The sequence below is a fragment of the Orycteropus afer genome, unplaced genomic scaffold (assembly GCF_000298275.1).
Source record: "Orycteropus afer afer isolate SDZICR_OR568_19922 unplaced genomic scaffold, OryAfe1.0 scaffold00476, whole genome shotgun sequence".
Lineage (NCBI taxonomy): Eukaryota > Metazoa > Chordata > Mammalia > Tubulidentata > Orycteropodidae > Orycteropus > Orycteropus afer.
Window position 1 is genome coordinate 1,336,192 of NW_006922063.1, and position 25,340 is coordinate 1,361,531.

General features: G+C 54.3%; 3 protein-coding genes across 3 annotated transcripts in view; 1 reads left to right on the plus strand and 2 right to left on the minus strand.

Moving 5' to 3' along the window:
- Nucleotides 1-17,706, plus strand: part of KMT2B (lysine methyltransferase 2B) — a 21,829-nt gene extending 4,123 nt beyond the window's left edge. The window contains exons 6-40 of the mRNA XM_007954886.2: nucleotides 1-584; nucleotides 797-910; nucleotides 1,021-1,171; nucleotides 1,428-1,707; nucleotides 1,883-1,938; nucleotides 2,194-2,472; nucleotides 2,785-2,879; nucleotides 3,106-3,204; nucleotides 3,340-3,453; nucleotides 3,594-3,740; nucleotides 3,843-3,938; nucleotides 4,421-4,538; nucleotides 5,059-5,172; nucleotides 5,357-5,541; nucleotides 5,636-5,725; nucleotides 5,812-5,916; nucleotides 6,042-6,115; nucleotides 6,740-6,855; nucleotides 6,952-7,043; nucleotides 7,127-7,264; nucleotides 8,000-8,158; nucleotides 8,425-8,545; nucleotides 8,626-8,704; nucleotides 8,803-8,963; nucleotides 10,033-10,260; nucleotides 10,357-11,656; nucleotides 11,742-11,831; nucleotides 11,922-12,031; nucleotides 15,935-16,072; nucleotides 16,159-16,233; nucleotides 16,327-16,504; nucleotides 16,781-16,888; nucleotides 17,010-17,093; nucleotides 17,211-17,340; nucleotides 17,431-17,706. Of these exons, the coding sequence (XP_007953077.1) occupies nucleotides 1-584; nucleotides 797-910; nucleotides 1,021-1,171; nucleotides 1,428-1,707; nucleotides 1,883-1,938; nucleotides 2,194-2,472; nucleotides 2,785-2,879; nucleotides 3,106-3,204; nucleotides 3,340-3,453; nucleotides 3,594-3,740; nucleotides 3,843-3,938; nucleotides 4,421-4,538; nucleotides 5,059-5,172; nucleotides 5,357-5,541; nucleotides 5,636-5,725; nucleotides 5,812-5,916; nucleotides 6,042-6,115; nucleotides 6,740-6,855; nucleotides 6,952-7,043; nucleotides 7,127-7,264; nucleotides 8,000-8,158; nucleotides 8,425-8,545; nucleotides 8,626-8,704; nucleotides 8,803-8,963; nucleotides 10,033-10,260; nucleotides 10,357-11,656; nucleotides 11,742-11,831; nucleotides 11,922-12,031; nucleotides 15,935-16,072; nucleotides 16,159-16,233; nucleotides 16,327-16,504; nucleotides 16,781-16,888; nucleotides 17,010-17,093; nucleotides 17,211-17,340; nucleotides 17,431-17,706 (6,284 nt within the window). The remainder of the gene's footprint in view (nucleotides 585-796; nucleotides 911-1,020; nucleotides 1,172-1,427; nucleotides 1,708-1,882; nucleotides 1,939-2,193; nucleotides 2,473-2,784; nucleotides 2,880-3,105; nucleotides 3,205-3,339; nucleotides 3,454-3,593; nucleotides 3,741-3,842; nucleotides 3,939-4,420; nucleotides 4,539-5,058; nucleotides 5,173-5,356; nucleotides 5,542-5,635; nucleotides 5,726-5,811; nucleotides 5,917-6,041; nucleotides 6,116-6,739; nucleotides 6,856-6,951; nucleotides 7,044-7,126; nucleotides 7,265-7,999; nucleotides 8,159-8,424; nucleotides 8,546-8,625; nucleotides 8,705-8,802; nucleotides 8,964-10,032; nucleotides 10,261-10,356; nucleotides 11,657-11,741; nucleotides 11,832-11,921; nucleotides 12,032-15,934; nucleotides 16,073-16,158; nucleotides 16,234-16,326; nucleotides 16,505-16,780; nucleotides 16,889-17,009; nucleotides 17,094-17,210; nucleotides 17,341-17,430) is intronic.
- A 720-nt stretch (nucleotides 17,707-18,426) lies between these two features.
- On the minus strand, nucleotides 18,427-20,361 carry IGFLR1 (IGF like family receptor 1). The gene is made up of 4 exons (XM_007954852.1): nucleotides 20,208-20,361; nucleotides 19,559-19,740; nucleotides 18,836-19,223; nucleotides 18,427-18,752 (listed from the first exon to the last, which is right to left on the minus strand). The coding sequence occupies exons 1-4, from the start codon at nucleotides 20,359-20,361 to the stop codon at nucleotides 18,427-18,429; spliced, it is 1,050 nt and encodes a 349-aa protein (XP_007953043.1).
- A 1,061-nt stretch (nucleotides 20,362-21,422) lies between these two features.
- Nucleotides 21,423-25,098, minus strand: U2AF1L4 (U2 small nuclear RNA auxiliary factor 1 like 4). Its single transcript, XM_042782815.1, has 8 exons — nucleotides 25,055-25,098; nucleotides 24,819-24,906; nucleotides 24,326-24,392; nucleotides 24,192-24,241; nucleotides 24,021-24,119; nucleotides 22,025-22,158; nucleotides 21,825-21,920; nucleotides 21,423-21,507 (listed from the first exon to the last, which is right to left on the minus strand). The coding sequence occupies exons 1-8, from the start codon at nucleotides 25,096-25,098 to the stop codon at nucleotides 21,423-21,425; spliced, it is 663 nt and encodes a 220-aa protein (XP_042638749.1).
- Between the last annotated feature and the right edge of the window lie 242 nt (nucleotides 25,099-25,340).

Consider the following 25,340-nt stretch of genomic DNA (forward strand, 5'->3'; position numbering starts at 1 on the left):
CTGCACCAGTCCCTACACCTACCACCCCATCCCGGAGGCCCCTGCTCCTTCGTGCCCCTCAGTTTACCCCAAGCGAGGCCCACCGGAAGATCTATGAATCGGTGCTCACTGCTCCTCCTCTTGGGACTCCTGAAGCCCCTGAGCCAGAGCCTCCTCCTGCTGATGACTCTCCAGCCGAGCCTGAGCCACGGGCAGTGGGCCGCACCAACCACCTCAGCCTGCCTCGATTTGCCCCTGTGGTCGCCACTCCTGTTAAGGCTGAGGAGTCCCCTTATGGGGCTCCAGCTCTGAGCAATGGGCAGCAGCCTCAGGCTCAGTTGCAGCAGCCCCTACAGGCCTTGCAAGCTCAGCTACTACCCCAGGCATTACCACCACAGCAACCACAACTTCAGCCACAGTTACAGCTGCAGCCACCACCATCACCACAGCAACCACCACCAGTGGAAAAGGCTCGGGTTGTGGGCCTGGGCTCCTTACCATTATCTGGAGTGGAGGAAAAAATGTTCAGCCTCCTCAAGAGAGCCAAGGTGCAGCTCTTCAAGATCGACCAGCAGCAGCAGCAGAAGGTGGCGTCTTCATTGCCGGTGAGCATGGTGCTTTGGCTGGGCTCCTGTATCTAGTCCATCCCCCTTCGGTTCTTTACAACCCCCTGATCTTGTGCTTTCCTAGGTACCTTCCACCATGCAGGGAACCCTCAAAACCAGTCTTACCCCACCCCTTGTCCTTCTGTGCCTCCCCCCATGTTTTTTGCCTGTCCCCATCTTCCCAGTTCCTAACCTTGTTTGTTGTCCCTCAGCTGAGCCCTGGAGGGCAGATGGAGGAGGTTGTGGGGACGGTCAAGCAGATCTCAGACAGAAGTTCCGTCAGGTCTGAAGATGAATCGATGGAAGCTAAGAGAGAGAGACCCTCGGTATGGAGTGGGAGGAGAGCCCCTGCCCCCAAAAAAGACTTGCTGGAGGCACAGGCTGAGGAGCACAAGGAGCAGCACGTGACATATGATCCTGATTTCTCCTCCCCCAGGGCCCTGAGTCCCCTGTGCAAGGCCCCCGCATCAAACATGTCTGCCGTCATGCTGCTGTGGCTCTGGGTCAGGCTCGGGCCATGGTGCCTGAAGATGTCCCCCGTCTCAGTGCCCTCCCTCTCCGGGATCGACAGGACCTTGCCACAGAGGGTAAGGGGGCTGTACATAGTGGGGACTCTTGACAGCTGTGTCAGGTCTGGTGGTGAGCAAGTATGAATGCCTAGGAGAGTGGGAGTCAAGTCAGGTACTTGGGGCTAAGTGACAAGTGGGTTGGAGTGCTAGGTCTTAAAACAGAATTTATCTGGGGGTACCTGGAATGTGAGCATTGTGGAAAGTGGGAACCAGAAGACTGATTCAATGGGACCAGTGGCTTCATGGCCCCATGCCTTCCTGTCTGCTGCAGTAGATACATCGTCAGCATCCGACACTGAGAGTGTCCCATCCCGGTCCCGGCGGGGAAAGGTGGAGCCAGCAGGACCTGGAGGGGACTCAGAGCCTACTGGCTCTGGAGGGACCCTGACCCATACACCCCGGCGCTCACTGCCCTCCCACCATGGCAAAAAGATGCGGATGGCACGGTGTGGGCACTGCCGAGGCTGCCTGCGTGTGCAGGACTGTGGATCTTGTGTCAACTGCCTGGACAAGCCCAAGTTTGGGGGTCCCAACACCAAGAAACAGTGCTGTGTGTGAGTAACTGGAGTGCAGCCTCCATTCCCACCCATGGTTGTCAGTCATCCACATCTGCCCCAGCCCTTCTTGTGTCCAACCAGAGCAGTGGGATTGGCATCCTTGTGGAGAGCTTCCTCTCTTCCCCCAGACCACCAGTCCCTTACCCTGGTGACGTGCTGCTCCCCTCCCCAGATACCGGAAGTGTGACAAGATAGAGGCTCGGAAGATGGAACGACTGGCTAAAAAAGGTAATGAGGTTTAAGGAACATTTGTCTACAAAACCTTATTTAGATTTGTGGCGCAGAGGAAACCACGCTTTCTTTGCTTCCCTCACCTGTGTATCTCTGCAGTCTTCCACCGTTGTCCTTTCTTCTCCAGCATGTGCTTTTTAACACTCCCATATTTGTTCTCTTTTGTGCCACTTTTTTCTGGCTTTTCTCCATCCCACCTTTGCCTCTGTCCCTGGCTGAGCTCAAATCCCACTAAGTCCCCTGTTCCCACAGGCCGGACGATAGTGAAGACGCTGTTGCCCTGGGATTCCGATGAATCTCCTGAGGCCTCCCCTGGTCCTCCAGGCCCACGCCGGGGGGCGGGATCTGGGGGACCCCGGGAGGAGGTGGTGGCCCCCCCAGGGCCCGAGGAGCAGGACTCCCTCCTACTGCAGCGCAAGTCAGCCCGGCGCTGCGTCAAACAGCGACCCTCCTATGATATCTTCGAGGATTCGGACGATTCAGAGCCTGGGGGTCCCCCTGCTCCCCGGCGTCGGACCCCCCGAGAGAATGGTGCGAGTTGCTTACTACTTCCTTTACCAAGAAGTTAAGCCTGTATGTCTGGAAAGGACAGGGTTCCCAGATCCAGGCTCCGTCAGTCTGATAGAGTGGCTGAGGGCAGAGGAGGAGGAGGTTTTGGGGTAGTCACAGAGTATAGGTGTGGGAGGGGTTCAGTGAGTTTATTGCACAAGGCCTAAGGGGTATTCTCGTGGGTCTGGGTTAGTTAAAAAAGGCCCTGAGAACCTGAACAGCGTTGGAATGGCATAGTAGAAGGGGGTGGGGCAGCGAAGGTGAGGGACCTCACTGCTGATGTGTCCTGCCTAGAGCTGCCAGTACCAGAACCTGAGGAGCAGAGCCGACCTCGCAAACCCACCCTGCAGCCTGTGGTGCAGCTCAAGGCCCGCAGGCGCCTGGACAAGGTCAGCATGGCCATGTGCCAAGAACCCCAAAGTCCTGTGTGAGGCAAGGCTCCTGTTCTGGAGCTTTCTAGCAAGTTAGGGTGTTGGGCACGCCTGAATTTAGGCCCTGACAGGCAAGGCAGGCCTGCCAATGTGAGAATCAGGACAGTGGAGGAGAGGACAGTGAAGAATCTGCTGGGAGTGAGGGCTGGTAGCCCTCTGATAGCCCATCACCTTCCCTCTATAGGATACTTTGGCCCCTGGTCCTTTTGCTTCTTTTCCCAATGGTTGGACTGGAAAACAGAAGTCTCCTGATGGTGTGCACCGAGTCCGTGTGGATTTTAAGGTATGGCATTTAGGGGGTGATGGCAGGAGTTGTGGTCACATGAAACTGGGTGATTGTGTCAAAGAAGCCAGGGCTTTAAGTATGGATCTAGTTTGTGTTCCTGGCTGCTCTCTGATCCTGTGTCTCTTCCCTCAGGAGGATTGTGACCTGGAGAACGTGTGGCTGATGGGTGGCTTGAGTGTGCTCACCTCTGTGCCAGGGGGACCGCCAATGGTGTGCTTGCTCTGTGCCAGCAAAGGCCTGCATGAGGTTAAATCTCTGCCTTTTTTCACAAACTCCCAAGTCCCTACTGGCCCTTCCCACCTGATTTCTTGTCCCCCTCAGCAGGGTCTCATCTCCTGACCTTTCTGATGCTCACGCTGTACCCATCATTAACTCTTCCCCCACAGCTGGTCTTCTGCCAAGTTTGCTGTGATCCTTTCCATCCATTCTGCCTGGAGGAGGCTGAGCGGCCCCTGCCCCAGCATCATGATACCTGGTGCTGCCGCCGCTGCAAGTTCTGCCATGTCTGTGGGCGCAAAGGCCGGGGATCCAAGGTCTGGGCACAAGCCAGCCCAGAGTGGGTGGAGGTGTAGAGGAGAGGGGTAGTCTTGTGCCAGTAGGTTCTGCCATTGCTGTCTTTCTCTGTCATCCAACAGCACCTTCTGGAGTGTGAGCGCTGCCGCCATGCTTACCACCCAGCCTGCCTGGGGCCCAGCTACCCAACCCGGGCTACACGCAAACGGCGTCACTGGGTGAGAGATGAGACCCACACCCTTTGCAGTGGGGTTCTGACTAATGCTGCCACCATCATTAGTCTTATTCTAAACCAGGGAGGGTTGGGGATTCTTTTGAAAATTTGATAAACATGACATTTCTTCTTTAAAAATTCCATGTAGGCAAAATTCACATGTAGCATTTGTGTGCAATGGTTTCAGGGGCTTATAGATCTCATAACCTCAGGCTCAGAATCCCTTGGTCTCATCTAATCTCCACTCTTCTCTGTCTCCCTCCTGCAAGTCTCCCCACTTCATTGCTCTCCTGCCTCTTGATCTCTTACCTGCTGCCTCTTTCTTCTGCCTCTTCATTCTTCCTGTTCATACCTCCTACACGTTTGTTCTCTTACCTGCTCTTCCTCATCTGTTTCCTGCTCATTGCCATCCTCCTTGCCCATCTGCCCCTCATACCACTCCAGCCCAATGTCTGGCTTTCCTCTAATGTTACCCTGCTCTCCCAGATCTGCTCGGCCTGTGTGCGTTGTAAGAGCTGTGGGGCAACTCCAGGCAAGAACTGGGACGTCGAGTGGTCTGGAGATTACAGCCTCTGCCCCAGGTGCACCCAGCTCTATGAGAAAGGTGGGGACTTGGCAGGGGGCCTGAACCTTGGAGGCCATGGGAGAGGGGGGCAGGTTCCTAGACAGATGGTTAGAACACATAGTCACTTTTCTGGTGACTCTCTGCGTTTTTCTAGCCATGGAACCTTTTCTTCCTTTTTAAGGTGTTCTTCCACAGAAGCCTATCCAGTATGTAAAACAGGGATACAGAGCTACTCTGAGGGCAGTGGGAGTAAAGGCCCAGGGACCCCATCCTCTTGGTGGTTCCTGAAGTTCTTCTTGGAACTTCAGATCTCCATTGAGCAGTTAAAAAACCCAGACTTTCCTTATTTATTCAGGCAACACATTTGTAAGGCCTTGTCCTCTGAGGCATTAGGGGCTGCAGAGTTAGAAAAGAGGCCTTGTCTTTGACCAGTTTCTTGGGGATGACAAGAGCATAATGGAGTCAGCCCACAGTGCAGTCAAGGGATGGCTGGCCCCTAAACAGGGGGGTAGGTAGTATCCCCAGCCCCTCTGACTCTCCCTTCTGTGTTTCTCTCCAGGAAACTACTGCCCAATCTGTACACGCTGCTATGAAGACAACGACTACGAGAGCAAAATGATGCAATGCGCACAGTGTGACCACTGGGTGCATGCCAAATGCGAGGGCCTCTCAGGTCAGTGGGTGGAGTACCTAAGGTGCAGCCTTAACCCTGTGGTGATCCCTGTCCTACCCTCTGCCTGCACCCCACCTCCCAGCCCCCACTGCCCCTTAGAGGACAGGTGGGCTAAATGTTCTTGGCAATCTAGGGGCTATTGGAGACCCTAACCATCTTCTCCTCTCCCGCTCTGCTGTTCCAGATGAGGACTATGAGATCCTTTCAGGGCTGCCGGACTCAGTGCTGTACACGTGTGGACCATGTGCTGGGGCCACGCATCCCCGCTGGCGAGAGGCTCTGAATGGGGCCTTACGGGGAGGCCTGCGCCAGGTGCTCCAGGGCCTGCTGAGCTCCAAGGTGGCAGGCCCATTGCTACTGTGCACCCAGGTCTGGAGAGCTAAAGAGGCAGGAGCGGGTGGGGTTGGACCCAGCACTAGCCGTGCTGACTCCCCTCACCCACCCACCCCACCTCCCATTACAGTGTGGGCAGGATGGGAAGCAACTGCACCCAGGGCCCTGTGATCTGCAAGCCGTGAGTCAGCGCTTTGAGGAAGGTCACTACAAGTCCGTGGTGAGTGGAGCACAGGGAAGGGCAGGTAGGTGCAGGAAAAGGGGGGTGGGGCTGGGGGGCTCAGATCCTGACAAACCCCCTTACAGCACAGCTTCATGGAGGACATGGTGGGCATCCTGACGAGACACTCAGAAGAAGGAGAGACCCTAGAGCGCCGGTCTGGAGGCCAGATGAAGGGACTCCTGCTGAAAGTGAGCTCTTTTGGGTGGGTAGGGGGTGCCTGTAGAGTAGTTTGAGTGATGTGGCAGAGGGACTCTGCCCCTGCCAGTTCCTCTGCAGAAGCCACTTCTTCTCATCCTGTTAACCCACTCCCCAGCTGCTAGAGTCTGCGTTCGGCTGGTTTGACGCCCATGACCCCAAGTACTGGCGACGGAGTACCCGGCTGCCAAAGTGAGCAAGGCTGAGTAGCAGGAGGGGACCAGGGAGCGAGGGCAAAGGCAAGGACACCTGGGAATCCAGCGGTCAGGCTGGGCTGAGAGTAGATGAGGAACAGTTAGCATCTGAAGGCTGGACAGGAGAGGGGCAGAAGCAGAATGAGATTCCCTGATGATTCCACATTAGCAGAGACTCGGACTGTTGAGTGAACTCTCACCTTGTTTCTGCTTTGTGCAAGGCATTGTTGGGAACACGGGTGAGCAAGTGCTGTTGGACTCTGTGCTTGAGGAGCTCATGTGCTCATGTTTGGGGGGCTAGGCAGGCACCGATGACCCAGCTGGTCAGGGCACTGATAGGGAAGCCCCAGGGGAGCCACCTGCATGGGTATGGGGTCAAGAAGGCTTCTCCAGAAACAGGGATACCCAAGCTGAGATGGGGAGGAAGTCTTCTGGCCTGAGAAACAGCATTCTGTGTGTCGACGATAGTGTAAGAGGGCCTGGCTTATTTGGGGGACTGAAAGAAAATCCACACGTCGAGAGGACAAAGGGTGTCATGACATTCTTAGGCTGGTATTGTGGGCAAGACCAAGTCCAGCCACCCTTGTTAGACATGACAGATGCTGACTCTTCCTGTCCACAGCGGAGTCCTTCCCAATGCGGTGTTGCCCCCATCCCTGGACCATGTCTATGCTCAGTGGAGGCAGCAGGAACCAGAGACCCCAGAATCAGGGCAGCCTCCAGGGGGCCCCTCAGCAGGTACTGGGAAGTGGGAACTGGAAGCCAGGGCCCCTGAGTCCACGGGCTGGGCTCTGGGTCCTGATTCTCATACCTCCCTCCCCACATCCTTTCTAGCTTTCCAGGGCAAGGATCCAGCTGCTTTCTCACACCTGGAGGACCCCCGTCAGTGTGCACTCTGCCTCAAGTATGGAGATGCAGATTCCAAGGTGAGGGCTGCTCCAGGAAGTCCCCGAGTATGGGCTCTAATTCCTGGAGCCCCCCATTCACACTACCCTCCTGCTACCCGTAGGAGGCAGGGCGGCTCCTGTACATTGGGCAGAATGAGTGGACACATGTCAACTGTGCCATTTGGTCAGCTGAAGTGTTTGAGGAGAACGACGGCTCCCTCAAGAATGTGCACGCTGCTGTGGCCCGAGGGAGGCAGATGGTGAGGGCATGGGCCTGAGAGGTGGGCAGCCCTGAGTCAAGGGTCAAGTCTCTCCTCCAATTCAGACGGCCCTTGTTTCACATTCTCTACTGGAGCATATGCTTTCACGGCTGGTACCTTTGTTTCTTAGGTACCTTTCTTGGTTGTCCCAGAACTCTGGGGCTGCAGTGATAGTGGCCTTTTTCCTGTTAGTGCCATCTGTCCATAAGCTGGGTCTGAGCCCAGGAGACTAGAAGTTAGAAGACTGTACTCAGTGCTTTCCATACAGTTTGTCCTTTAGTTCTTACTGTGTCCCCATGAGTTGAGATGTTGCCTGGGTTAGAATTCTCCCACTGAACAGTATGGGGCCTGGGCCAAGTACTGTAGAATACCTCAAGCTCTCCACTTGGAATTGAGATGGTAGACGTACCTACCACGTGGGACGGTCATGAGGATCAAATGAAACAACACAAGTACTACCTTAGGACAGTGTGTGAGAGATGGTAAATGCAACTTAGTAAGTGTTAGGAAAAATAACAACTATTTATTCTCTGCTTCAAAAAACCTGAAATAGTTTTGATGTGCACCTGGTATTGGTTGGAGTCAGGGAAGAGGCTGTGTTTGGTGAGTGCCTTCACTGTGCAAGCTCCTGGGTTAGGTATGGACCCAAGCAGAGTATCCGGGACAGCAGTGATGAGTGTCAGAGCTTGGCCTCAGTCATTGGCTTCCCCACTTAGCAGTCCCTTCCGCCCACAGCGCTGTGAGCTCTGCCTGAAGCCTGGGGCCACGGTGGGCTGCTGCCTGTCCTCCTGCCTCAGCAACTTCCACTTCATGTGTGCCCGGGCCAGCTACTGCATCTTCCAGGATGACAAGAAAGTTTTCTGCCAGAAGCACACAGACTTGCTAGATGGCAAGGTGGGCCTGAGCCATAGGGAAGGCAGCTCTCTGTTGCTCTCTCTTGCCCTTCAAATGCCCTCATCTTCTGGGGTTGCTCATCTCCACTCAGGGACCCCATGATGCCTCAGGCCTGGCCCCTGCTGCTCCTCAGAGCTTCCTCCTTGTATGTCCCAGAGCCTTAAGCCAAGTCCCTGACTGTTCAGTCCCTGCCTACAGAGCCTTTCCCTCGCATCCCCCTCATTCCCCACCAATCCAGCAACCCCCATTCGCCACTAACCTCCCAGGAGATCGTGACCCCCGACGGTTTTGATGTTCTCCGCCGAGTCTATGTGGATTTTGAGGGCATCAACTTCAAGCGAAAGTTCTTGACGGGGCTTGAACCTGATGCCATCAATGTGCTCATTGGTAAGCCGCTTGCTCTTTACCTTGATCTTCCTGACCTTGCCTGGCCCCACCCTCCGTCTGACCTCTCCTTTGCACCATAGGCTCTATCCGAATTGACTCCCTGGGTACTCTGTCTGATCTCTCGGATTGCGAAGGACGGCTGTTCCCCATTGGCTACCAGTGAGCAGTCCAGGGGTGCTTTGTGGGGTTGGGGGACACCAGGGCTGCATCCCATTTTCCAAGCCATAACCCTCTTATTCCACATGTCTACGTGCCAGGTGCTCCCGTCTATACTGGAGCACAGTGGATGCTCGGCGGCGCTGCTGGTATCGGTGCCGAATTCTGGAGTATCGGCCATGGGGGCCAAGGGAAGAGCCAGTTCACTTGGAGGCAGCAGAAGAGAACCAGACCATTGTGCACAGCCCTACTCCTTCCTCAGGTACAACTTTGGTACTACCTCACTTTTTTTATTAATTTTTTTTTTTTTTTTTTTTTAAAGCAAATGCCACCCTCCCCAAACAGTTACCCCTTTCCCCTAAACTAACTCCAGGGTGTGTGCTAGTTTTCCATTTGTTGTAGTGATGATAAGAGAGATCATATCGGTTCCTTGTTATGTGCCAGGGGCTGTGCTTAGCATTTCACAAGAAGTGAGGGAAGAGCAGTATGGGACCTGCTTTTAGGGGTTGATGACGTGTGGATAAATGTATGACGACCTGACTTGAGGCCACGTGTTCTTGTAACACTCCCCAGAACCTTCCGAGGAAGGTAAAAGCTCTGCCTTACTGTGGTAAGTGTAGCAGAGTCAGGTAATGTGGTGGAGCCAGGATTCAAACCTGAGTCTGCTCAATTCCCAGCATGGTGTCTTTATGACCTATACTTAAGAGCTCGATGGCAAGGAGCAAAGCAGGGGCTTAGAGATTAGGAAAGAAAAAGGAGAGGTCATTGTGAGCCGAACAGGAGATTTGGATTGTGTTTGTGAGTAAGGGGTTTATTCTAGGTTAGAGCATGACATGAAATGGAGAGGGGAGGAGGGTGTACCTGCCCTGACTGGAAACAAGGGAGTGTTGAGAGGAGGCGGCAGAGATCACCTTGCAAAGATTGGGTGGGGCCAGCTCATGGGGAGCCTGCAGCATCAGGACGGGCAGATGTGTTTGATGTGGCAGAGATGTGCAGAGCAAGTCAGAAAGTGGTAGGACTGGCCGTGCTGGCGGGAGGGTAATGTCCCTGATGGCATGCGAGGGCTGGAGAGAGCAGCAGGTAGCTCTGACGGTTGGCCAGCAGGGGAGATGACAAAGGATGGGTGAGGTGGGGTTGCAAAGGGATCCTGACCCAGGTGTTTGTGGAAGTTTTATAGATGTCCGGGGAGCGGGGTATGGGGGGTGGGCGCTAAGTGATGCCTGATGTGTGTGTATGAACCAGGTCAGGATCGGGCACAGAAGGCCCATTTGGCTTCATGGGACAAGGGGCTTTGCTGGAGGAACCCCTGATGCGGTCTCTTGCCCCTTCAGAGCCTCGAGATCATGAGAACCCCCTGTCAGATACAGATGCCCTTATCCTTGGAGCTCCTGAGCACCAGTCACTTGATCAGAACCTGGACCCCCCACTTCGGTCAGATCCAAACAGCGCCCTTCCTCCAGCCCCCCGCTCTTTCTCAGGGGCTCGAATCAAAGTGCCCAACTACTCGCCATCCCGGAGGCCCTTGGGAGGTGTCTCCTTTGGACCCTTGCCCTCCCCTGGTGAGCACCTGGGAGCATCCAGGGGAGGGGTGGGGTGGGGGTGAAGCAAGAACTCCTGGCTAATACTGACACTGATGCCAACCCTTCCACCTACAGGAAGTCCATCTTCTCTGACCCACCACATCCCTACAGTGGGAGACCCAGACTTCCCAGCTCCCTCTAGACGCTCCCGTCGTCCCAGTCCCCTGACCCCTAGGCTGCCACCATCACGACGGGCCTCTTCTCCCCTCAGAACGTCCCCTCAGCTCAGGGTGCCCCCTCCTACCTCAGTCATTACAGCCCTCACACCTACCTCAGGGGAGCGGGCTCCCCCTGGCCTAGCTCCATCTCCTCCACCACCCACTGAAGACCTGGGCCCAGACTTTGAGGACATGGAAGTGGTGTCAGGACTGAGTGCTGCTGACCTGGACTTTGCAGCCAGCCTGCTGGGGACTGAGCCCTTCCAGGAAGAGATTGTGGCTGCAGGGGCAGTAGGGAGCAGTCATGGGGGCCTGGGGGACAGCTCAGAGGAGGAGGCCAGCCCCAGCACCCACTACGTCCACTTCCCTGTGACTGTGGTGTCTGGCTCTGCCCTGACCCCTGGCATCCTTCCTGGAACCCCCCGCATCGAACAGCTGGATGGAGTGGATGACGGCACAGACAGTGAGGCTGAGGCAGTCCAGCAGCCTCGGGGTCAGGGGGCTCCACCTTCAGGGCCAGGCGTGGGCCGAGCTGGGGTCATAGGAGCTGCAGGGGACAGGGCCCGACCTCCTGAGGACCTGCCCTCAGAAATTGTGGATTTTGTATTGAAGAATCTAGGGGGGCCTGGGGAAGGGGGTGCCGGCCCCAGAGAGGAGCCGCTTCCCCCACCACCTCCCCTGACCAATGGCAGCCAGCCCCCCCAGAGCTTGCCCCCCAGCCCAGCCGACCCCACCCGGACGTTTGCCTGGCTCCCTGGGGCCCCAGGAGTCCGAGTGTTGAGCCTTGGCCCTGCCCCTGAGCCCCCCAAACCTGCCACATCCAAAATCATCCTTGTCAACAAGCTGGGGCAAGTGTTTGTGAAGATGGCTGGAGAGGGAGAACCTGCCCCAGCCCCAGTGAAACAGCCCCCCCTGCCCCCTCCCATTCCCTCCACAGCCCCCACCTCTTGGACTCTGCCCTCAGGACCCCTGCTGAGTGTGCTGCCAGTGGTAGGGGTAGGGGTGGTTCGCCCTGCGCCCCCTCCCCCTCCCCCTCCACTGACACTGGTATTGAGCAGTGGACCCCCCAGCCCACCCCGCCAGGCCATCCGCATCAAGAGGGTGTCTACCTTCTCGGGCCGTTCCCCACCAGCTCCACCCCCAAGCAAGACTCCCCGACTAGATGAAGATGGAGAGTCCTTGGAGGGTACCCCCCAGGTTCCAGGGCTTAGCAGCAGGTAAGTGAATGCTGAACCAACCTGGGGAGGCAGGCAAGGGAGGTAGAAAGGAGAAGGAGGTTCAACCTCATGGTTCCCCCCCCAGGTATAGCCGAGTGAGAATGAAAACTCCCACGGTGCGTAGTGTCTTTGATTTGGATAATCCTGGGGAGCTTGCTGGAGAGGAAAGCCCTGCGTAAGTGGCCAGACTCCTTTCCTTGGAAGCCCTGGGACCTCTGCCTGTCCCTTCCTGCCTTTCCTCTTACTGACAGGTCTCTCCTCACAGGTCCCTTCAGGAACGGTCCCCTTTGCTGCCACTTCCAGACAGTGGTCCTGCTCGGGTCCCTGATGGTCCTCCTGACCTGCTGCTTGAGTCCCAATGGCACCACTACTCAGGTAGGAACCCGCCCACCCCTCTCCTTGCCACCTTCCTTTTAGTGGATCCAGCTCGCTGACTGACAGGTGTAGCATTGATCCACTTCAGAAAACATTGTACATTGACTGGGTACGAACCCGAGGCTAGGCACTAGAGTTACGGAGATGCCCTCGGGGAGCTTACAGCCTTGTGGCAGAAACAAGTAGATGAAATTTCAGCTCAGTGTGAGCGGTCCTGAGAGCGCTATGTCCAGGGTGCCTAAGAACCGGGGGGGGGGGGGGGGCAGGGCGTGTGGTTCAGAGCCAAGTCGGCCAGCAGCAAAAGTATCTAGTAAAGCCAAAGATGACGTTCTGGGGAGGATCCAGAGAGGACAGAGCCCACATAGGACCCAGAGGAGGGAGGAGGGGCAGGAACAGTCAGAAGAAAAATCATAGGCAAGTTGTGTCCCAGAGGAAGAGAGTGCTCAGCAGTCCCAGCTGCCACTGAGCGTGCCTGGCAGGGTGGGGGCGGGGGTTGGTACGAGGTGTGGGCAGGTGGTGCAGGGTGGGAAGAATGTTGTTGTCAGAGTCCAGAAATGAAGGAAGAGAAAAGGACACAGAACAAGACACGTACAGGAACCTCACCAAGAAGCTCAGCTGGGGCTGGAGAGGAGACAGGCATGTGGAAGGGCTTCTGTGACGGCTGAGGCAGCAAAGCCAAGGGGCAGGGGAGGGGAGGCGTGGTTGTGGGTGGAAAAGTGGGTGGGAGGGGGCATAGTGGTCAATTCTGAACAAAAGACTGAGATGGAGGCAAGGAAGCAAGGTAAGTGTGTTAGCAGAGACATTAGTACACAGGGGAGGGGGCAGTTGGAGTCCTTCTGACTGACAGACTCTGTGAAGCTGGCGGTGAAGTTCTCTGCTAAAAGAGGATTTAGTTTAGGTTGTGGTCACTGAGGACAGTGGGAGAGGAAGTTGACTACAGCTAAATAAGCTGGTCATTGCACAGCTGAAGGCCCATCCAGTTGTATGGATTTTCTCATTACATAGCAAGGTGGACTGAAAAGTACATAACTAAGAGGCTGTACCTGTGGGGTTCACAAGATGGTGTGAGAATATGCCAGTGACCATGAGGGACAGGTCCCTGCTAGGAATCTACTCAGGGAGGGGAAGAAAGGCATGCACATTAGCACAAGTACAGTGCAGGTGAGAATGAGCATTGTGAGAAAGTGCCAGGGCAGGTTCTTATAGTCGGTTGGCCCAGGGAACAGGTGACTTCAGGGAACAGAATGGTGGTGAGGGAGAGGGGCAAGAGAGGCGGTGGAAGAAGTTGTCCAGCACTGAGACTAGAGATAGTATGAGTCATGCAGCAAGAGTCAGGTTTACAGTCTCTGCCTAGGGCTGGGGAGGGCAGGTGGGCAGGTTGGCCCAGAGAAGTGATGTCCGGAGAGAGTATGGCCATGTGATCCCAGCCATTACTAAAGAGCAGGTTGTCAGAACACCACCATCCCTTGTACTCTGCCCAAAATGGTTCCCTGAGCAAAGCATTTGAGAAATCTTGTTTAAACTTCTGTTCCTACCATTCCACCCAAACTACTCAAGGTCCCTGATGGTCTCTGTGTGAATGAATACAATGGTCAGTCCAGTCCACATCCTGCTTGAGCCAGCGGCAGCATTTAGTGCAGCTGATCCCTCCCTGTCCCAGCTTCCAGGACCCCCTACTCATCTCTCTGGTTGTGCCTTCTCACTGCCCCAGCCTGTCACCTTTGGTGTGCCCCAGGACCCTGGCCTTGACTTTGCTACTCTCACTCACTCCCCAGGTACTCTCATCTAACTTCACAGTTCTAAACCCAGCTTCTATTCTGATAGTCCCCAAATTCTCATCTCCAGCCTAGACCTGGTTCCTGAACACCAAGCTCCTACATCTTGCTGGCTTCACTTCTTCACCAGCAGGATGCGGAGGAGGGTTTTCAGGAAGCATCTCAAATCCAACATGTCCTGAATTGGGCTCTCGATCTTCACCCTAAACCCATTCCTTCCTCACCCCCTACCTCCTAGATCCTCAGGCCTCAAACTTCAGAGGTGCCCTTGGTTCCCGCCCCCTTTCCCTTAGGCCCACATCTGCTACGTCAGCAGGTCCTGTTTGCTTAGTTTTAAATCTCTTCATAATCTGACAACTACTTCATTCCCCACTGCCCTCATGCTGGGCTGAGCCTCCCTCCTGTCTCTCCTCTGGTCTCCCTACTCCTACTTGGCCCCCCTACAGTCCATTCCCCCGCACAGGCCAGAGGGCTCCCGTTAACACATCTGAGTCAGAACAGGACCCTGCATGGCTCAGATCCTTCACTCACGTCTCACCAACCACAGTCCACAGTCCTTCACAAGCTGCTGCCGCCCCTCACCATCCTGTTACCTTGCTGTTCTCTTCTCCTCGTCTGCTCCTTGTTCATCTCAGTGTGTGCACAGTGACCTGCCTTTATTTCTTGAATACAGCACATGTGCTCTTGCCTCAGGGCCCTTGCACTGACCATTCCCTCTGCCACTAGCACTCTTCCCAGTGGGCTTTCGTGGCTTCCTCTCTCTCGCTTCTCCAGTCTCTGCTCTCTAGTCCACTTTCCAGTAAGGCTTCCCTGAGCATCAAGAGTTTGCATGTGCACACCCTTGAGTGTTTAGTTTTTGTTTTTTTCAATTTTGTACTTTGGGACATCCCCCCCATCATCTAAAATTATAAATAACACTATGATGAAAAACTGTGGAAATGGCCAAGAAAATTCTTTCTCCTCTTAAATTTAAATGCCAGTACCAGCTCTGGTAGTGTAGTGCCTAAGGCACTTGACTGCTAAACAGAAGGCTGGCAGTTCAAACCCACCAGCCACTCAGAAGATGGGGCAGTCTACTTCTGTGGTGATACCACCCCGAAGGAGGGGTTGCTCTGAGTCGGATCTGACTTGACAGCAGTGAGTTTGAGTTTCGCTAGTTCTGGTTAAGTTCAACTGCAGCTCCAAATGACCCCGTCCGTGTATATCAGAGTAGAACTGCTCCATAGGGTTTTCAGCGGCTGATGCTTCAGAAGTAAGTCTCCACGTCTTCCTTCCAAGGTACCTCTGAATAAACTTGAACCTCCAGCCTTTTGGTTAGCAGTCAAGAGCATTACCCATTTGCATACCAGGGACATTACTCTTTCTCTTAGCTCCAGATAATTAAGACTCATCTCCAGTGTTGCAAGTAATCTCAGGCAATAAGCAGGACTTGTCACCCACCTACTTAAACATCTGTGTCCCAATAACTCTGCCATCCTATTAGCTTCTTGCCTTTCCCACCACATACTTCTATTCTTCCCAGCCTCCTCTTTCTCACATTTTCCACCTTCATCTGACACTGTATTTTGCCCTTTTGTTTCTTGTTTCTTCTTCTCATCTAGCATGTAAACACCACAAGGGCAGGGATTTGGGTCAGAAAACATTTGTTGATCATTTAAATGAATGAATGAATCCAAAACCCATGCACAAAGCAAAATTACTGCTTAATCAGAATTAACCCTTGAGAAGTTCCTTAAATAGCTCATAATATACAGTGTATATGATTCTGTAAGTATGGACCTGTATATTTGTAGCATTTACATTTAAAAATACATGTGGAAATATAATTCTCCAGTATTTTGAATTTGATGTGAGAGAGTGAAGGCTGAAGTCGATGGGCATTTAAGGTAGACTGGGTCTGAGTGAACCAGAGGTGAGTGCTCAGAGCCACAATGCTCCAGGCCTCCGTGGATCCGCTCATCTGACCAAGAAGACCTACAGAAAAAGAACTCCAGACCCCAGGGTCTGTGCTTGCGCCTGGAAAGGAAAGGAGAGTGTTATCCACTGGGAGGGCAGTGAGGACCTGGAGAGAGGCTTTGAGTCCAGGAAGGTTGATCCCCACCCACTCTGACATGCTCCCTGGGACCAGGTGAGGCTTCAAGCTCTGAGGAAGAGCCTCCATCCCCAGAGGACAAAGAAAACCAGGCCCCCAAACGGGCTGGCCCGCACCTGCGCTTCGAGATCAGCAGTGAGGATGGGTTCAGCGTGGAGGCAGAGAGCTTGGAGGGTGAGTCTGGAGTGGTGCTGGTGGGAGGGAGTGTGTCCAGTAGTGCCCCATACTGACCCAGCTCTGGTCCTGCCCTCTCTCCGCAGGGGCATGGAGAACTCTGATTGAGAAGGTGCAAGAGGCCCGAGGACATGCCCGGCTCAGACACCTCTCTTTCAGTGGTAAGTGGACAGTCCACGGAGGTTGGGGGCTGGGATGATTCCCTGAGGGCAAGATGGGCTTCCACGTAACTCTCCTCACCTTGGGCTCCCCAGGAATGAGTGGGGCGAGGCTCCTGGGCATCCACCACGACGCCGTCATCTTCCTGGCAGAGCAGCTGCCTGGGGCCCAGCGCTGCCAACACTACAAGTTCCGATACCACCAGCAGGGAGAAGGACAGGAAGAGCCGCCCCTCAATCCCCATGGAGCAGCCCGTGCTGAGGTCTATCTTCGGTGAGACTTCCTGGGGGGGTGTTGCCAGGGTCAGAGGAAGCCTGTGGGGGCTCTTAAGGGTACAGAGTAGCTCAGTACACATTGGAAACAGGCCTTCCAGAAAGACACTAGGCCACTCCAGAGTTCAGATCAGGATAAACACCCATTTCTCCTTTCACTGTGTCTTCAACGGCAGCCATATTCCTGTCCTGCCAACAGTAGGCCAAGCCATGGAATGGGTAGGCGGCCTCTCTGAAGCAGTAGCTGTGAACCTCCTGCCTTTTCTTTCCCCTGCAGGAAGTGTACCTTTGACATGTTCAACTTCCTGGCTTCCCAGCACAGAGTGCTTCCTGAGGGGGCCACCTGTGACGAGGAGGAGGATGAGGTGCAGCTCAGGTCAACCAGGTATAGAGGGCAGGCTGGGATGCTGGAGTGGCTTGGGAGGGTCCTGAAGATGGTGGCCATGAGAAGAAAGAAGTCGTTCCTGGGCTTTAGCCCGTGTGACACTGCTGTCCCCTCCCCTCAGACGTGCCACCAGCCTGGAGCTGCCCATGGCTATGCGCTTTCGCCACCTCAAGAAGACATCAAAAGAGGCTGTGGGGGTCTATAGGTGAGTGGGGTTTGGGGGGAGACTGCCCCTTGGGTGGATGGACAGGCACCCTGGTGTGGGGCTGCCTTGGTTCCATCCCCCTAGCCCCTGAGTTCCTCTTTGCACCCTGCCCCACAGATCGGCCATCCATGGGCGGGGCCTGTTCTGTAAGCGCAACATTGATGCTGGCGAGATGGTCATTGAGTACTCGGGCATTGTCATTCGTTCTGTGCTGACGGACAAGCGGGAGAAGTTCTATGATGGAAAGGTGGGCTCCACCAGGCCATGGGAATGAGGTGGGTGAAGTACGGCAGGTCCATTGGGACAGCGCCTTTAACTTCCCCTGGCGTCCCCGTAGGGCATCGGGTGCTACATGTTCCGCATGGATGACTTTGACGTGGTAGACGCCACAATGCACGGCAATGCTGCCCGCTTCATCAACCACTCATGTGAGCCCAATTGCTTCTCTCGTGTCATCCATGTGGAGGGCCAGAAGCACATCGTCATCTTCGCTCTGCGCCGCATCCTGCGTGGTGAGGAGCTCACCTATGACTACAAGTTCCCCATTGAGGATGCCAGCAACAAGCTGCCCTGCAATTGTGGCGCCAAGCGCTGCCGTCGGTTCCTTAACTGAAACCGTGGAGATCCCCTCCTCCTGCCATCTTATCCTTAGCCCGGGGGTGGGGAGGCTCCTTAGTCCCTCCCAGAGCATCTCACCCCCACCCACATGTTCAGGGTGGATGTGGGCCTACAGGTGACAGGGTCCCTGCCTTCACCCCTCCAGCCCACCTAGTAACTGCCCCCTTCCTGCCCTGGGGGCCCAGGATGTAGATATTGTACAAAGGTTTCTAAATCCCTTCTTTTCTATGCACTTTTTTATTTAAGAGGTGGGGTTCCAGGTGGGAATCCCCCCATAATAAAGTCTGTCAATGTTTGGAGATGTCGTCTTCCCATTTGTATGGTGCTGGGGCACCCAGCTACATCCATGTCCATCCTGAGCCATGGAAACCTGTCAGCCTCAACTCCACAGCTAGGTGAGAGGCCAGCATCCTGAATTAGAAGTGCAGCAAACGTTCTCCATTTGGCTCATGGATACTCTTTTCCAGGTTAGAGCACAGCTGCGTCCCTAGGGTAGCAGGGCTGTTGTTACTCAGAGGGATTCCGGTTGCCCAGAGGCACCTGGGGCCAGCTCTCCCCCACTTGTCTGTATGATGGGAATGGGCCCTTCTCATGGGGAGGAAAGTGAGAATTCTTGACCCAGTTAGGATTATACCCCAAGAAGGGCCCTTAATGAGGCCCAAAGACAGTAGGCATGTATCTCAAGAGAAGCTTTAATGGCTGGGTACACCCCAGATCACCTGAGTTTAGACAACACCTGTAGTGCATCTCCCCGTCCTAGCTGGGCCAGGTGTGTGGCAAACTGGCCCAGACAAGCCGTGGGTTCCCTTGCTACAACCACCTCCAGCAGGGCCCGAAGTGGTGAGTGACTGGGCCGCAAGGAGTAGGCAAAGGTAGACCAGGCAGCCGGCAGCCCATATCGTGCTGCCAGGTGCCGGGTCGTGCCACAGGCCATGGTTCCGCCTGGCCCAGCCTCCGGGTCGAGTAGTATGATCAGCTCCTCCAGCACCTCCAGCTCATCCAGGAGGTGAGAGAGAGGCTCCAACGCCAGCGTCTGCAGCTCTGGGGAGCAGAGGGAGGAGTAAGGGGGAGTGAGGGCGAGCCTCCAACCTACCTGTGCTGCCCTGTCCCATAGTCTGACTCACCAGTTCCCAAGTGGGGAAGCAGAGAGTCCTGTGCATCCCCCACTTTTGATGCCTTCAGGGATCCTTGGGTGGAGTGCAACGGGAAGGGGGTGTCCCGGCTGCTGCCAACCAAGCCTGGATAGGGGAGGGGCATGGACTTTCCATTGCATCGCCAGCAGTGCCTTTGAACGGTGAGCAGGAGGATCAGTGAGGAGGTCACCACCAAGACCAACACCAAAGGCAGGACAAAACTCGGCAAGGCTTGCAAAGATACATCGCCTACGGGGGTGTGTCGGTGCTCAGAAGTCCAAGGCAGACTAGAAATCGCCGGTGAGCTGGACTCCTGGGAGCTAAGGACGCTTGGTTTTGTGTATGACAGGGGGCAGGGCATCTTGGCAGGAACCTGCCTCTGGGAATGGAGATTGGCGTAAGGGGGGAGGCCACGCCCCAATACTCCTCAGCCCAAACTTCCCATCTTTAGATCCTTCCGTGGGGCCACATCCCCGCCTTTGATCCAGCCCCCCCACCCAATCTCACCCCAGGCCCCGCCCTGACCCTTTCAGACTCTCCATCTCTAGATGCAGTGCTAAACCCTAATCCCATCCCCTTCAATGGGACTACACCCTCTCCCTAGATCCAGCCCCGCCTATCCAATCCTAAACCACGCCCACTAAATCCCCACCCCCTCAGGCAACTAACTCGCAACCTCGCCCAAGCCCTTCAGAGCCTGCCCAACACCTTTACACAGGACTTCTGGGTTCCACCGCTGCTCTTTGCGGGAGCTGGGGCTACGGGAGCCCCGCCACCGCAGGGTTTACACAGCTCCGCGCCATCGGGGTTGCACTGCCCAGGAGGACACTCTTTGAAGGGGTATGTTAGGTGATTGCCGAAGTCATCGAGCCCGCAGTTTTTCGTGAACTCGTAGTCTAAAGGCAGATGGGGGCTCACGTCTGGATGCTGAGCCCACCTCTTCCGCACCCTTTCCCCATTGATCTAGCCCAGCAGGGCCCGCCCCTTCCATAATTTAGCGTTCCTTTCCATTCCATCCATCCCCCCTCCACAAAAGCCCGGCCTTTCTTGAAATCTTTTCTACACAGGCCCCGCCTATACAGGCCAAGCTCCGCCCACACCCTGAAGTCTCTTAAGAACCCACCTATTCCACAAGATCCCGCCTCTCACAGGCTCCACCCCTTTCGTCATTGCCCTATCAACTTACGCTAGGCCCTTCCGCGCAGGGTCAGCTCCCTACCCGTCTCCTCCGCGCCAGGCCCCACGCCACTACACCTAAGTAAACGTCATGGGCAGTACCCCACTGGGCTGGGTTCCTCCTTCGCTCCCCAACACCCACTCGCTCCGGCTGGATATATGCATATGCATAGTCCCGGCTTCTCACCCGGGCAGGGGGGCGGCCCGAAACGCTGCAGGCAGCGGCCACAGCACTCGTTGTCAGGGTTCCAGTATTCAAGGTAGCCGCAGAACCTAGTGGCCTTCAGCGGCTTCCCCAGGGCCGGAAGCAGCATGGCAGCCAGGAGGAATCGAGGACCCATCGGGGCGGTGCCACAGGACTTCCGGCCAGAGAGCTGCTGCCACGCTTTCCAGAAAACGGGTTCAGAGGAAGGATGCAGTGTATGTGGAGGCTCCAGACCCCTAGACCTGTCTGGATACCAGGAATCTGCCTCCTCCCCCCGCCCCATCCCAGTTTCTGGCCTTGTATCAGAGATACCCCTAAGGCCTCAAGATGGTTAGGACTTAGGACCCTCTGGATCCTGCATTTCCTCACCTTCCCTCCCTCCCGGCTCCCTTTTCTACCCGTAAAAAAAAAAAAAAAAAACAACCAAACTCACTGCCTTGGAGTGGGATCCGACTCATAGCAACCCCTCCTTGGGTTTCCGAGGCAGTATCACTACAGAAGTAGATTGCTCAACCTTCCTTCTGGTGGGTTTGAACGGCCAGTCTTCTGGTTAGCAAATGCCTTAGGCACTATGCCACCAGAGCTCCCTTTCCTACCCGTAAAATGGGAGAACAGTACCTGTCTCAGGGTTACTGTGGAAAATTAAAACCATTGCTACAAGTATAGCCCATAGAACAATGCCTGGTACACATAAGCACAAATTTAAGGGTTCAGAACACTGGGCATGGAAGATCCAGCCCCAATCTGCTAAAGACTCCCTCAAGTCCCAGCGACCCCACTTTAGCTACGATCCCCACCCAACCTCCTCTGGGCTGAGAATCCTCCAACTTGCCCCAACCAGGGGCTGCCCTGAATCAAAGTGCTGTGGTTGCCAATACAAAGGTATCCCTATCCCACTAGTCCCATTTAGGGCCCTCTAGGGCCCTCAGCCCGCTGCTTGCCCACCTGTTGTGTGAAGTTCCGCTGCTGAGGTTCTGGCCGGAACCCAGCTCCACTTCCCCTTTTGTCAGGAAACATGGGGGTGGAGAAGAAACTCCAGCCCACAAGATAACAAATACATGCTTTATTAGGTCCCTGCGATTTTCATTGTGCAGTTCCAGAGCCTGGGGGGAAGATAAGGACTAAGGACGGAGAGGGGAAGAGGGGATGGACAAAGAAATGTGCCTGGCAAGGGTGGAGGGCAAGGGGGCCAGGATTTCAAAAGCGGCCATGCCGGTGGTCGGGAGAACGCCGTCGGTTCCTTTCTCGGGGACGGTGGCCAGTATGGGACCTCGGGGGCGACCTGGGAGTAGGAGTAGAGAGAAGAGGGTTAGAGCATTGGGGAGCCGTGGGCAGAACCAACAGACCTGCCTCCCTGTTCTGGGGTGGGGCAAGGGTTCCAGGGGAAGTCTAGGAGTAGGGACTCAGGCTGCTATCACTGAAAATTCAGACTGATCTTGGGGTGGGGATTCAGGCAGGTTTTGCGGTCAGGACTTCGGTGCTGATCTCAGAATGCAACTTAGAGCTACACTATTATTTGGACATAGAATCAGGTTCATTTTGCGGTATGCAGGCTGGCCTGGAGACATGAGGAGTCTTGAGAGGCTGGTCCTGAGGTACCTGCGCCGAGGTCCCCGTCCATAGAGCTGCCGCCGGAGGTTCCGGGAGATGGGCCGCAGGTGCATAAAGTTGCAGAAGCCACCACGGGTACATTCCCTGGGCAGAGGCCGAACAAAAGAAGGCCATTTGACAGCTCCTGCCCTCTGACGCTTCAGGGGCCTGGGACCCCAAGTGCTCATCCCATCCCATTACCACCATACCCCATCTCGTACTGTCGACAGCATGACTCCCGGAAGTCAGTGACAGGAGACAGCTCGGCATGTACAGCCTGTCCGTTGAACCAGCGGTTATTAAGTTCAGTCACTGCCCGCTCTGCATCCTCCTCCCGCCGGAACTAAGGGGAAAGTGGGTCAGGGTTGACAATTGAACTCTGAAATGTTCAGGGGACTAGTTAGCTATAGGGGACAGACTGGATTTAGTAATGAACTTCAAGTTGTGAGGTTTCAGTGGTGCCTACTGGGCAGTGAAATGCCTCTACTTCTGGGCTATAATGCTCACACTGAAGTTCAAAGTTGAAGCTGAGGAAAATTAAAACAAGTCCATGAGGGCCAAAGTATGAACCTGAGTCTATCCCACCTGAATTTAGAGACCATCTAATGACTGAAGACCAGCTCTGAGATGATATCAAGGACACCATACATAAAAGATTGAAAAGACAAAAAAAAAAAAAAGAAGAAGAAGAAAAGACCACAATGGATGTCAGAAGATTGAAACTTGCATTTGAATGTACAGTAGCTAAATGGACTAGAGGAAGAGAAAAGCTGAACAAAAGATTTCAAAGGGTGGCCTGAGAAGACAAAGGAAAGTATTACAATGAAATCTGCAAAGACCTGGAGAAAACCAAAAAAGAACATTCTTGGCATTTCTCAAGCTGAAAGAACTGAAGAAAAAAGTTCAAACCTCAAGTGGCAATACTGAAAAATTCTTCGAGCAAATTAATGAATGATGCAGGAAGCTTCAAAAGGCAATAGAAGAAACACAGAGTCACTGTTCCAGAGAGAATTAGTCAACATTCAACCATTTCAGCAGATAGCATATGATCAAGAACATGGTACTGAAGGAAGAAGTCCAAGCTGCACTGAAGGCACTGGCCAAAAACAAGGCTCCAGGAATTGATGGATCACCAACTGAGACGTTTCAACAAATGAATGCAACACTGGAAATGCCCGCTTACCTATGTTAAGAGACAACAATGTGGCCAGCTGATTAGAAGAGGTCCAAATACATGCCCACGTCACAGAAAGCTGATCCACAGGGATGTGGAATTACTGAACAATATCCTGTGACGTGCAAGTAAAGTTTTGCTGAAGGTAAAAATGATTGCAGTACTACAACAACGGGGAACTGCCAGAAATTCAAGCCAGATTCAGAAGAGGGCACGGAGTGTGGGATAGCATTACTGATGTCAGCTGGATCTTGGCTGAAAGCACAGAATACCGGAAAGACGTTTACCTATGTTTTATTGAGCATGCAAAGGCATTCAACTGTCTGGCTCATAACAAATTGTGGATAACATTTTGAATAATGGGGATTGCAGAACACTTAATTGTGCTCATGAGGAACCTGTAGATGGGCCAAGCAGCAGTCATTTGAACCAAACAAAGGGTTACTTCACAGTTTAAAATCAGGAAAGGTGTGTGTCACAATTGTATCCTTTTACCACACTTATTCAATCTGTATGCTGAGCAGATAATGCGAGAAGCTGTACTATATGAAGTAGAATGCAGCACTGGGATTGGAGGAAGACTCATGAAAAGACATCATGAAACACAGGGAAAATTGAAGTTGTCAAGGACTTCATTTTACTTGGATCCATAATGAATGCCCATGAAAGCAGCAGTCAAGAAATCAAATGATGTATTGCACTGGGCAAATCCGGTGCAAGCGACTTCTTAAAAGCATTAAAGAGCAAATACGTCGCTTCTGAGGACTAAAGGGCACCTTACTCAAGCCATAATCATACATGTCAATTGCCTCATACGTGTGTGAAAACTAGACAATGAATAAGGAAGACTGAAAAACTGATGCCTGTGAATTATGGTGTTGGCAAAGAATATTACATATACTTGGACCGCCAAAAGAATAAACAAAACTGTCTTGAAAGAAATACAGCTGGAATGCTCCTTAGAAATGAGGTTGGCAAGACTTTGTCTCCCACTCAACAGCACCTAAGAACAATGGGGGTACAGCAGGCACCTTGACATAGACGTTCCCCACGAGATGATCTCCCAAGTTGTCGCATACATTCATCTCTTCAATTTCCCCATACTTCTCCTGCAGTTCCGTGAACACCTCCTGCAGAACACCAGGAGGAACTCTTGACCTTGAGGCCCACAGGACACCCAACCCATCCCCTCCAACCCTCACCTCAAAGAAGTTATCGTAGTGTTCCTGCACTTCCACGTCGCTGACATGACCTAGAGGAAGGGGGCAGGATGAGGTCAGGGAGGGGGCCTGCTGGGGACCGTCCACCCTGCCCCCAAGCCCAGCCCCTCGCTTACAGTGTGATCCATCTGCGGTTTGAGCTGTGTTCTGTGGATTCCGGTACAGGTTGAGCAGCACTATGGTCTGAACAGAATTAAAAGGAGCGAGGTCTGAACACCAGGGCACGGATACTTGCAAAGGTCTTCTGAAGGCTGGGAACGGTGACTTCATTAAAGGCCACACGTGGGTGGCACTTAGCATCAGAGGCGGAGCCTAAGTACCGGGAGTGCAACTGCGTAGCCTGCTTAACCCTAAGGACACCAAAAGAGGGCGTACCTAACAGTGATGGACAGTCCAAAGGAGTGGTTTGTACGTACGGGGCGTAGCTAGGTTCCCGGGGGCAGGGCCTGAAGGATGGGGAAAGGAGCCAGCCGAGAGGTCCAAGAAGAAAATAGCAGAGCGGTCAAGCGGGCCTTAGAAACCCGGAAAAGGCGGGACTTCATGATGATGGACGGCAGAAGAGGAAGGGCCAAGAAGTGTTAACCCCTGGAGCGCCATACTGGGCCTCACCTGGCTGAACGTCGGTTTGTTGTGAAGCCGGGAGCACCGGTCCCCGTGCCGGCAGGCCCCGATCTTAAAGTAAAAAGAGCAGTTAACCCTGGAAGAGGTGCAAAGACAGAGGTGAACTGAGGGCCGGGGAGGCCGGACACCCCAGAAACACCGCCCCAAGCCGTCCAGCCACCAGGGACCCAAATGCCCCGGCCCCGGCCCCCCGCCCAGGGGCCACTCCCTACGCCCGTTCTCACTTGTCCTTCTCAGTCCCGAATATCGAAGCTAAATATTCAGCCATTTTCACCCGAACCCTCCAACTCTGTCGGCTCCTTTCGTCACTTCCGTAACTTAGGCGCATTGGGAAGTGTAGTTCATTGCTGTGTCGGGACGTTTCTCAAGGCTCAGAAACTCCCTAATGCGCTTGTGTATTGTAGGCCCTCGCCTTCCGCACGGAACTACCCTCAGGAGTTACCAGAGAGCGCATGGGCAAAACGGTGCCGCATCAAATAATAATAAAAAAAAAAAGACTACAAGTTCCAG

Bases quoted from the DNA above. Each gene is read 5' to 3' on its own strand.
- IGFLR1 (XM_007954852.1), bottom strand. From the start codon at position 20,361: ATGGGTCCTCGATTCCTCCTGGCTGCCATGCTGCTTCCGGCCCTGGGG. The intron at 19,741-20,207 runs GTGAGAAGCCGG...ATCTGCCTTTAG, and splicing joins CGGGCCGCCCCCCTGCCCGG to ACTACGAGTTCACGAAAAAC. The intron at 18,753-18,835 runs GTGAGTCAGACT...TCTGCTCCCCAG, and splicing joins GCTTCCCCACTTGGGAACTG to AGCTGCAGACGCTGGCGTTG.
- U2AF1L4 (XM_042782815.1), bottom strand. From the start codon at position 25,098: ATGGCTGAATATTTAGCTTCGATATTCGGGACTGAGAAGGACAA. The intron at 24,907-25,054 runs GTGAGAACGGGC...CACCTCTTCCAG, and splicing joins TTCGGGACTGAGAAGGACAA to GGTTAACTGCTCTTTTTACT. The intron at 24,393-24,818 runs GTGAGGCCCAGT...AATTCTGTTCAG, and splicing joins ACAAACCGACGTTCAGCCAG to ACCATAGTGCTGCTCAACCT.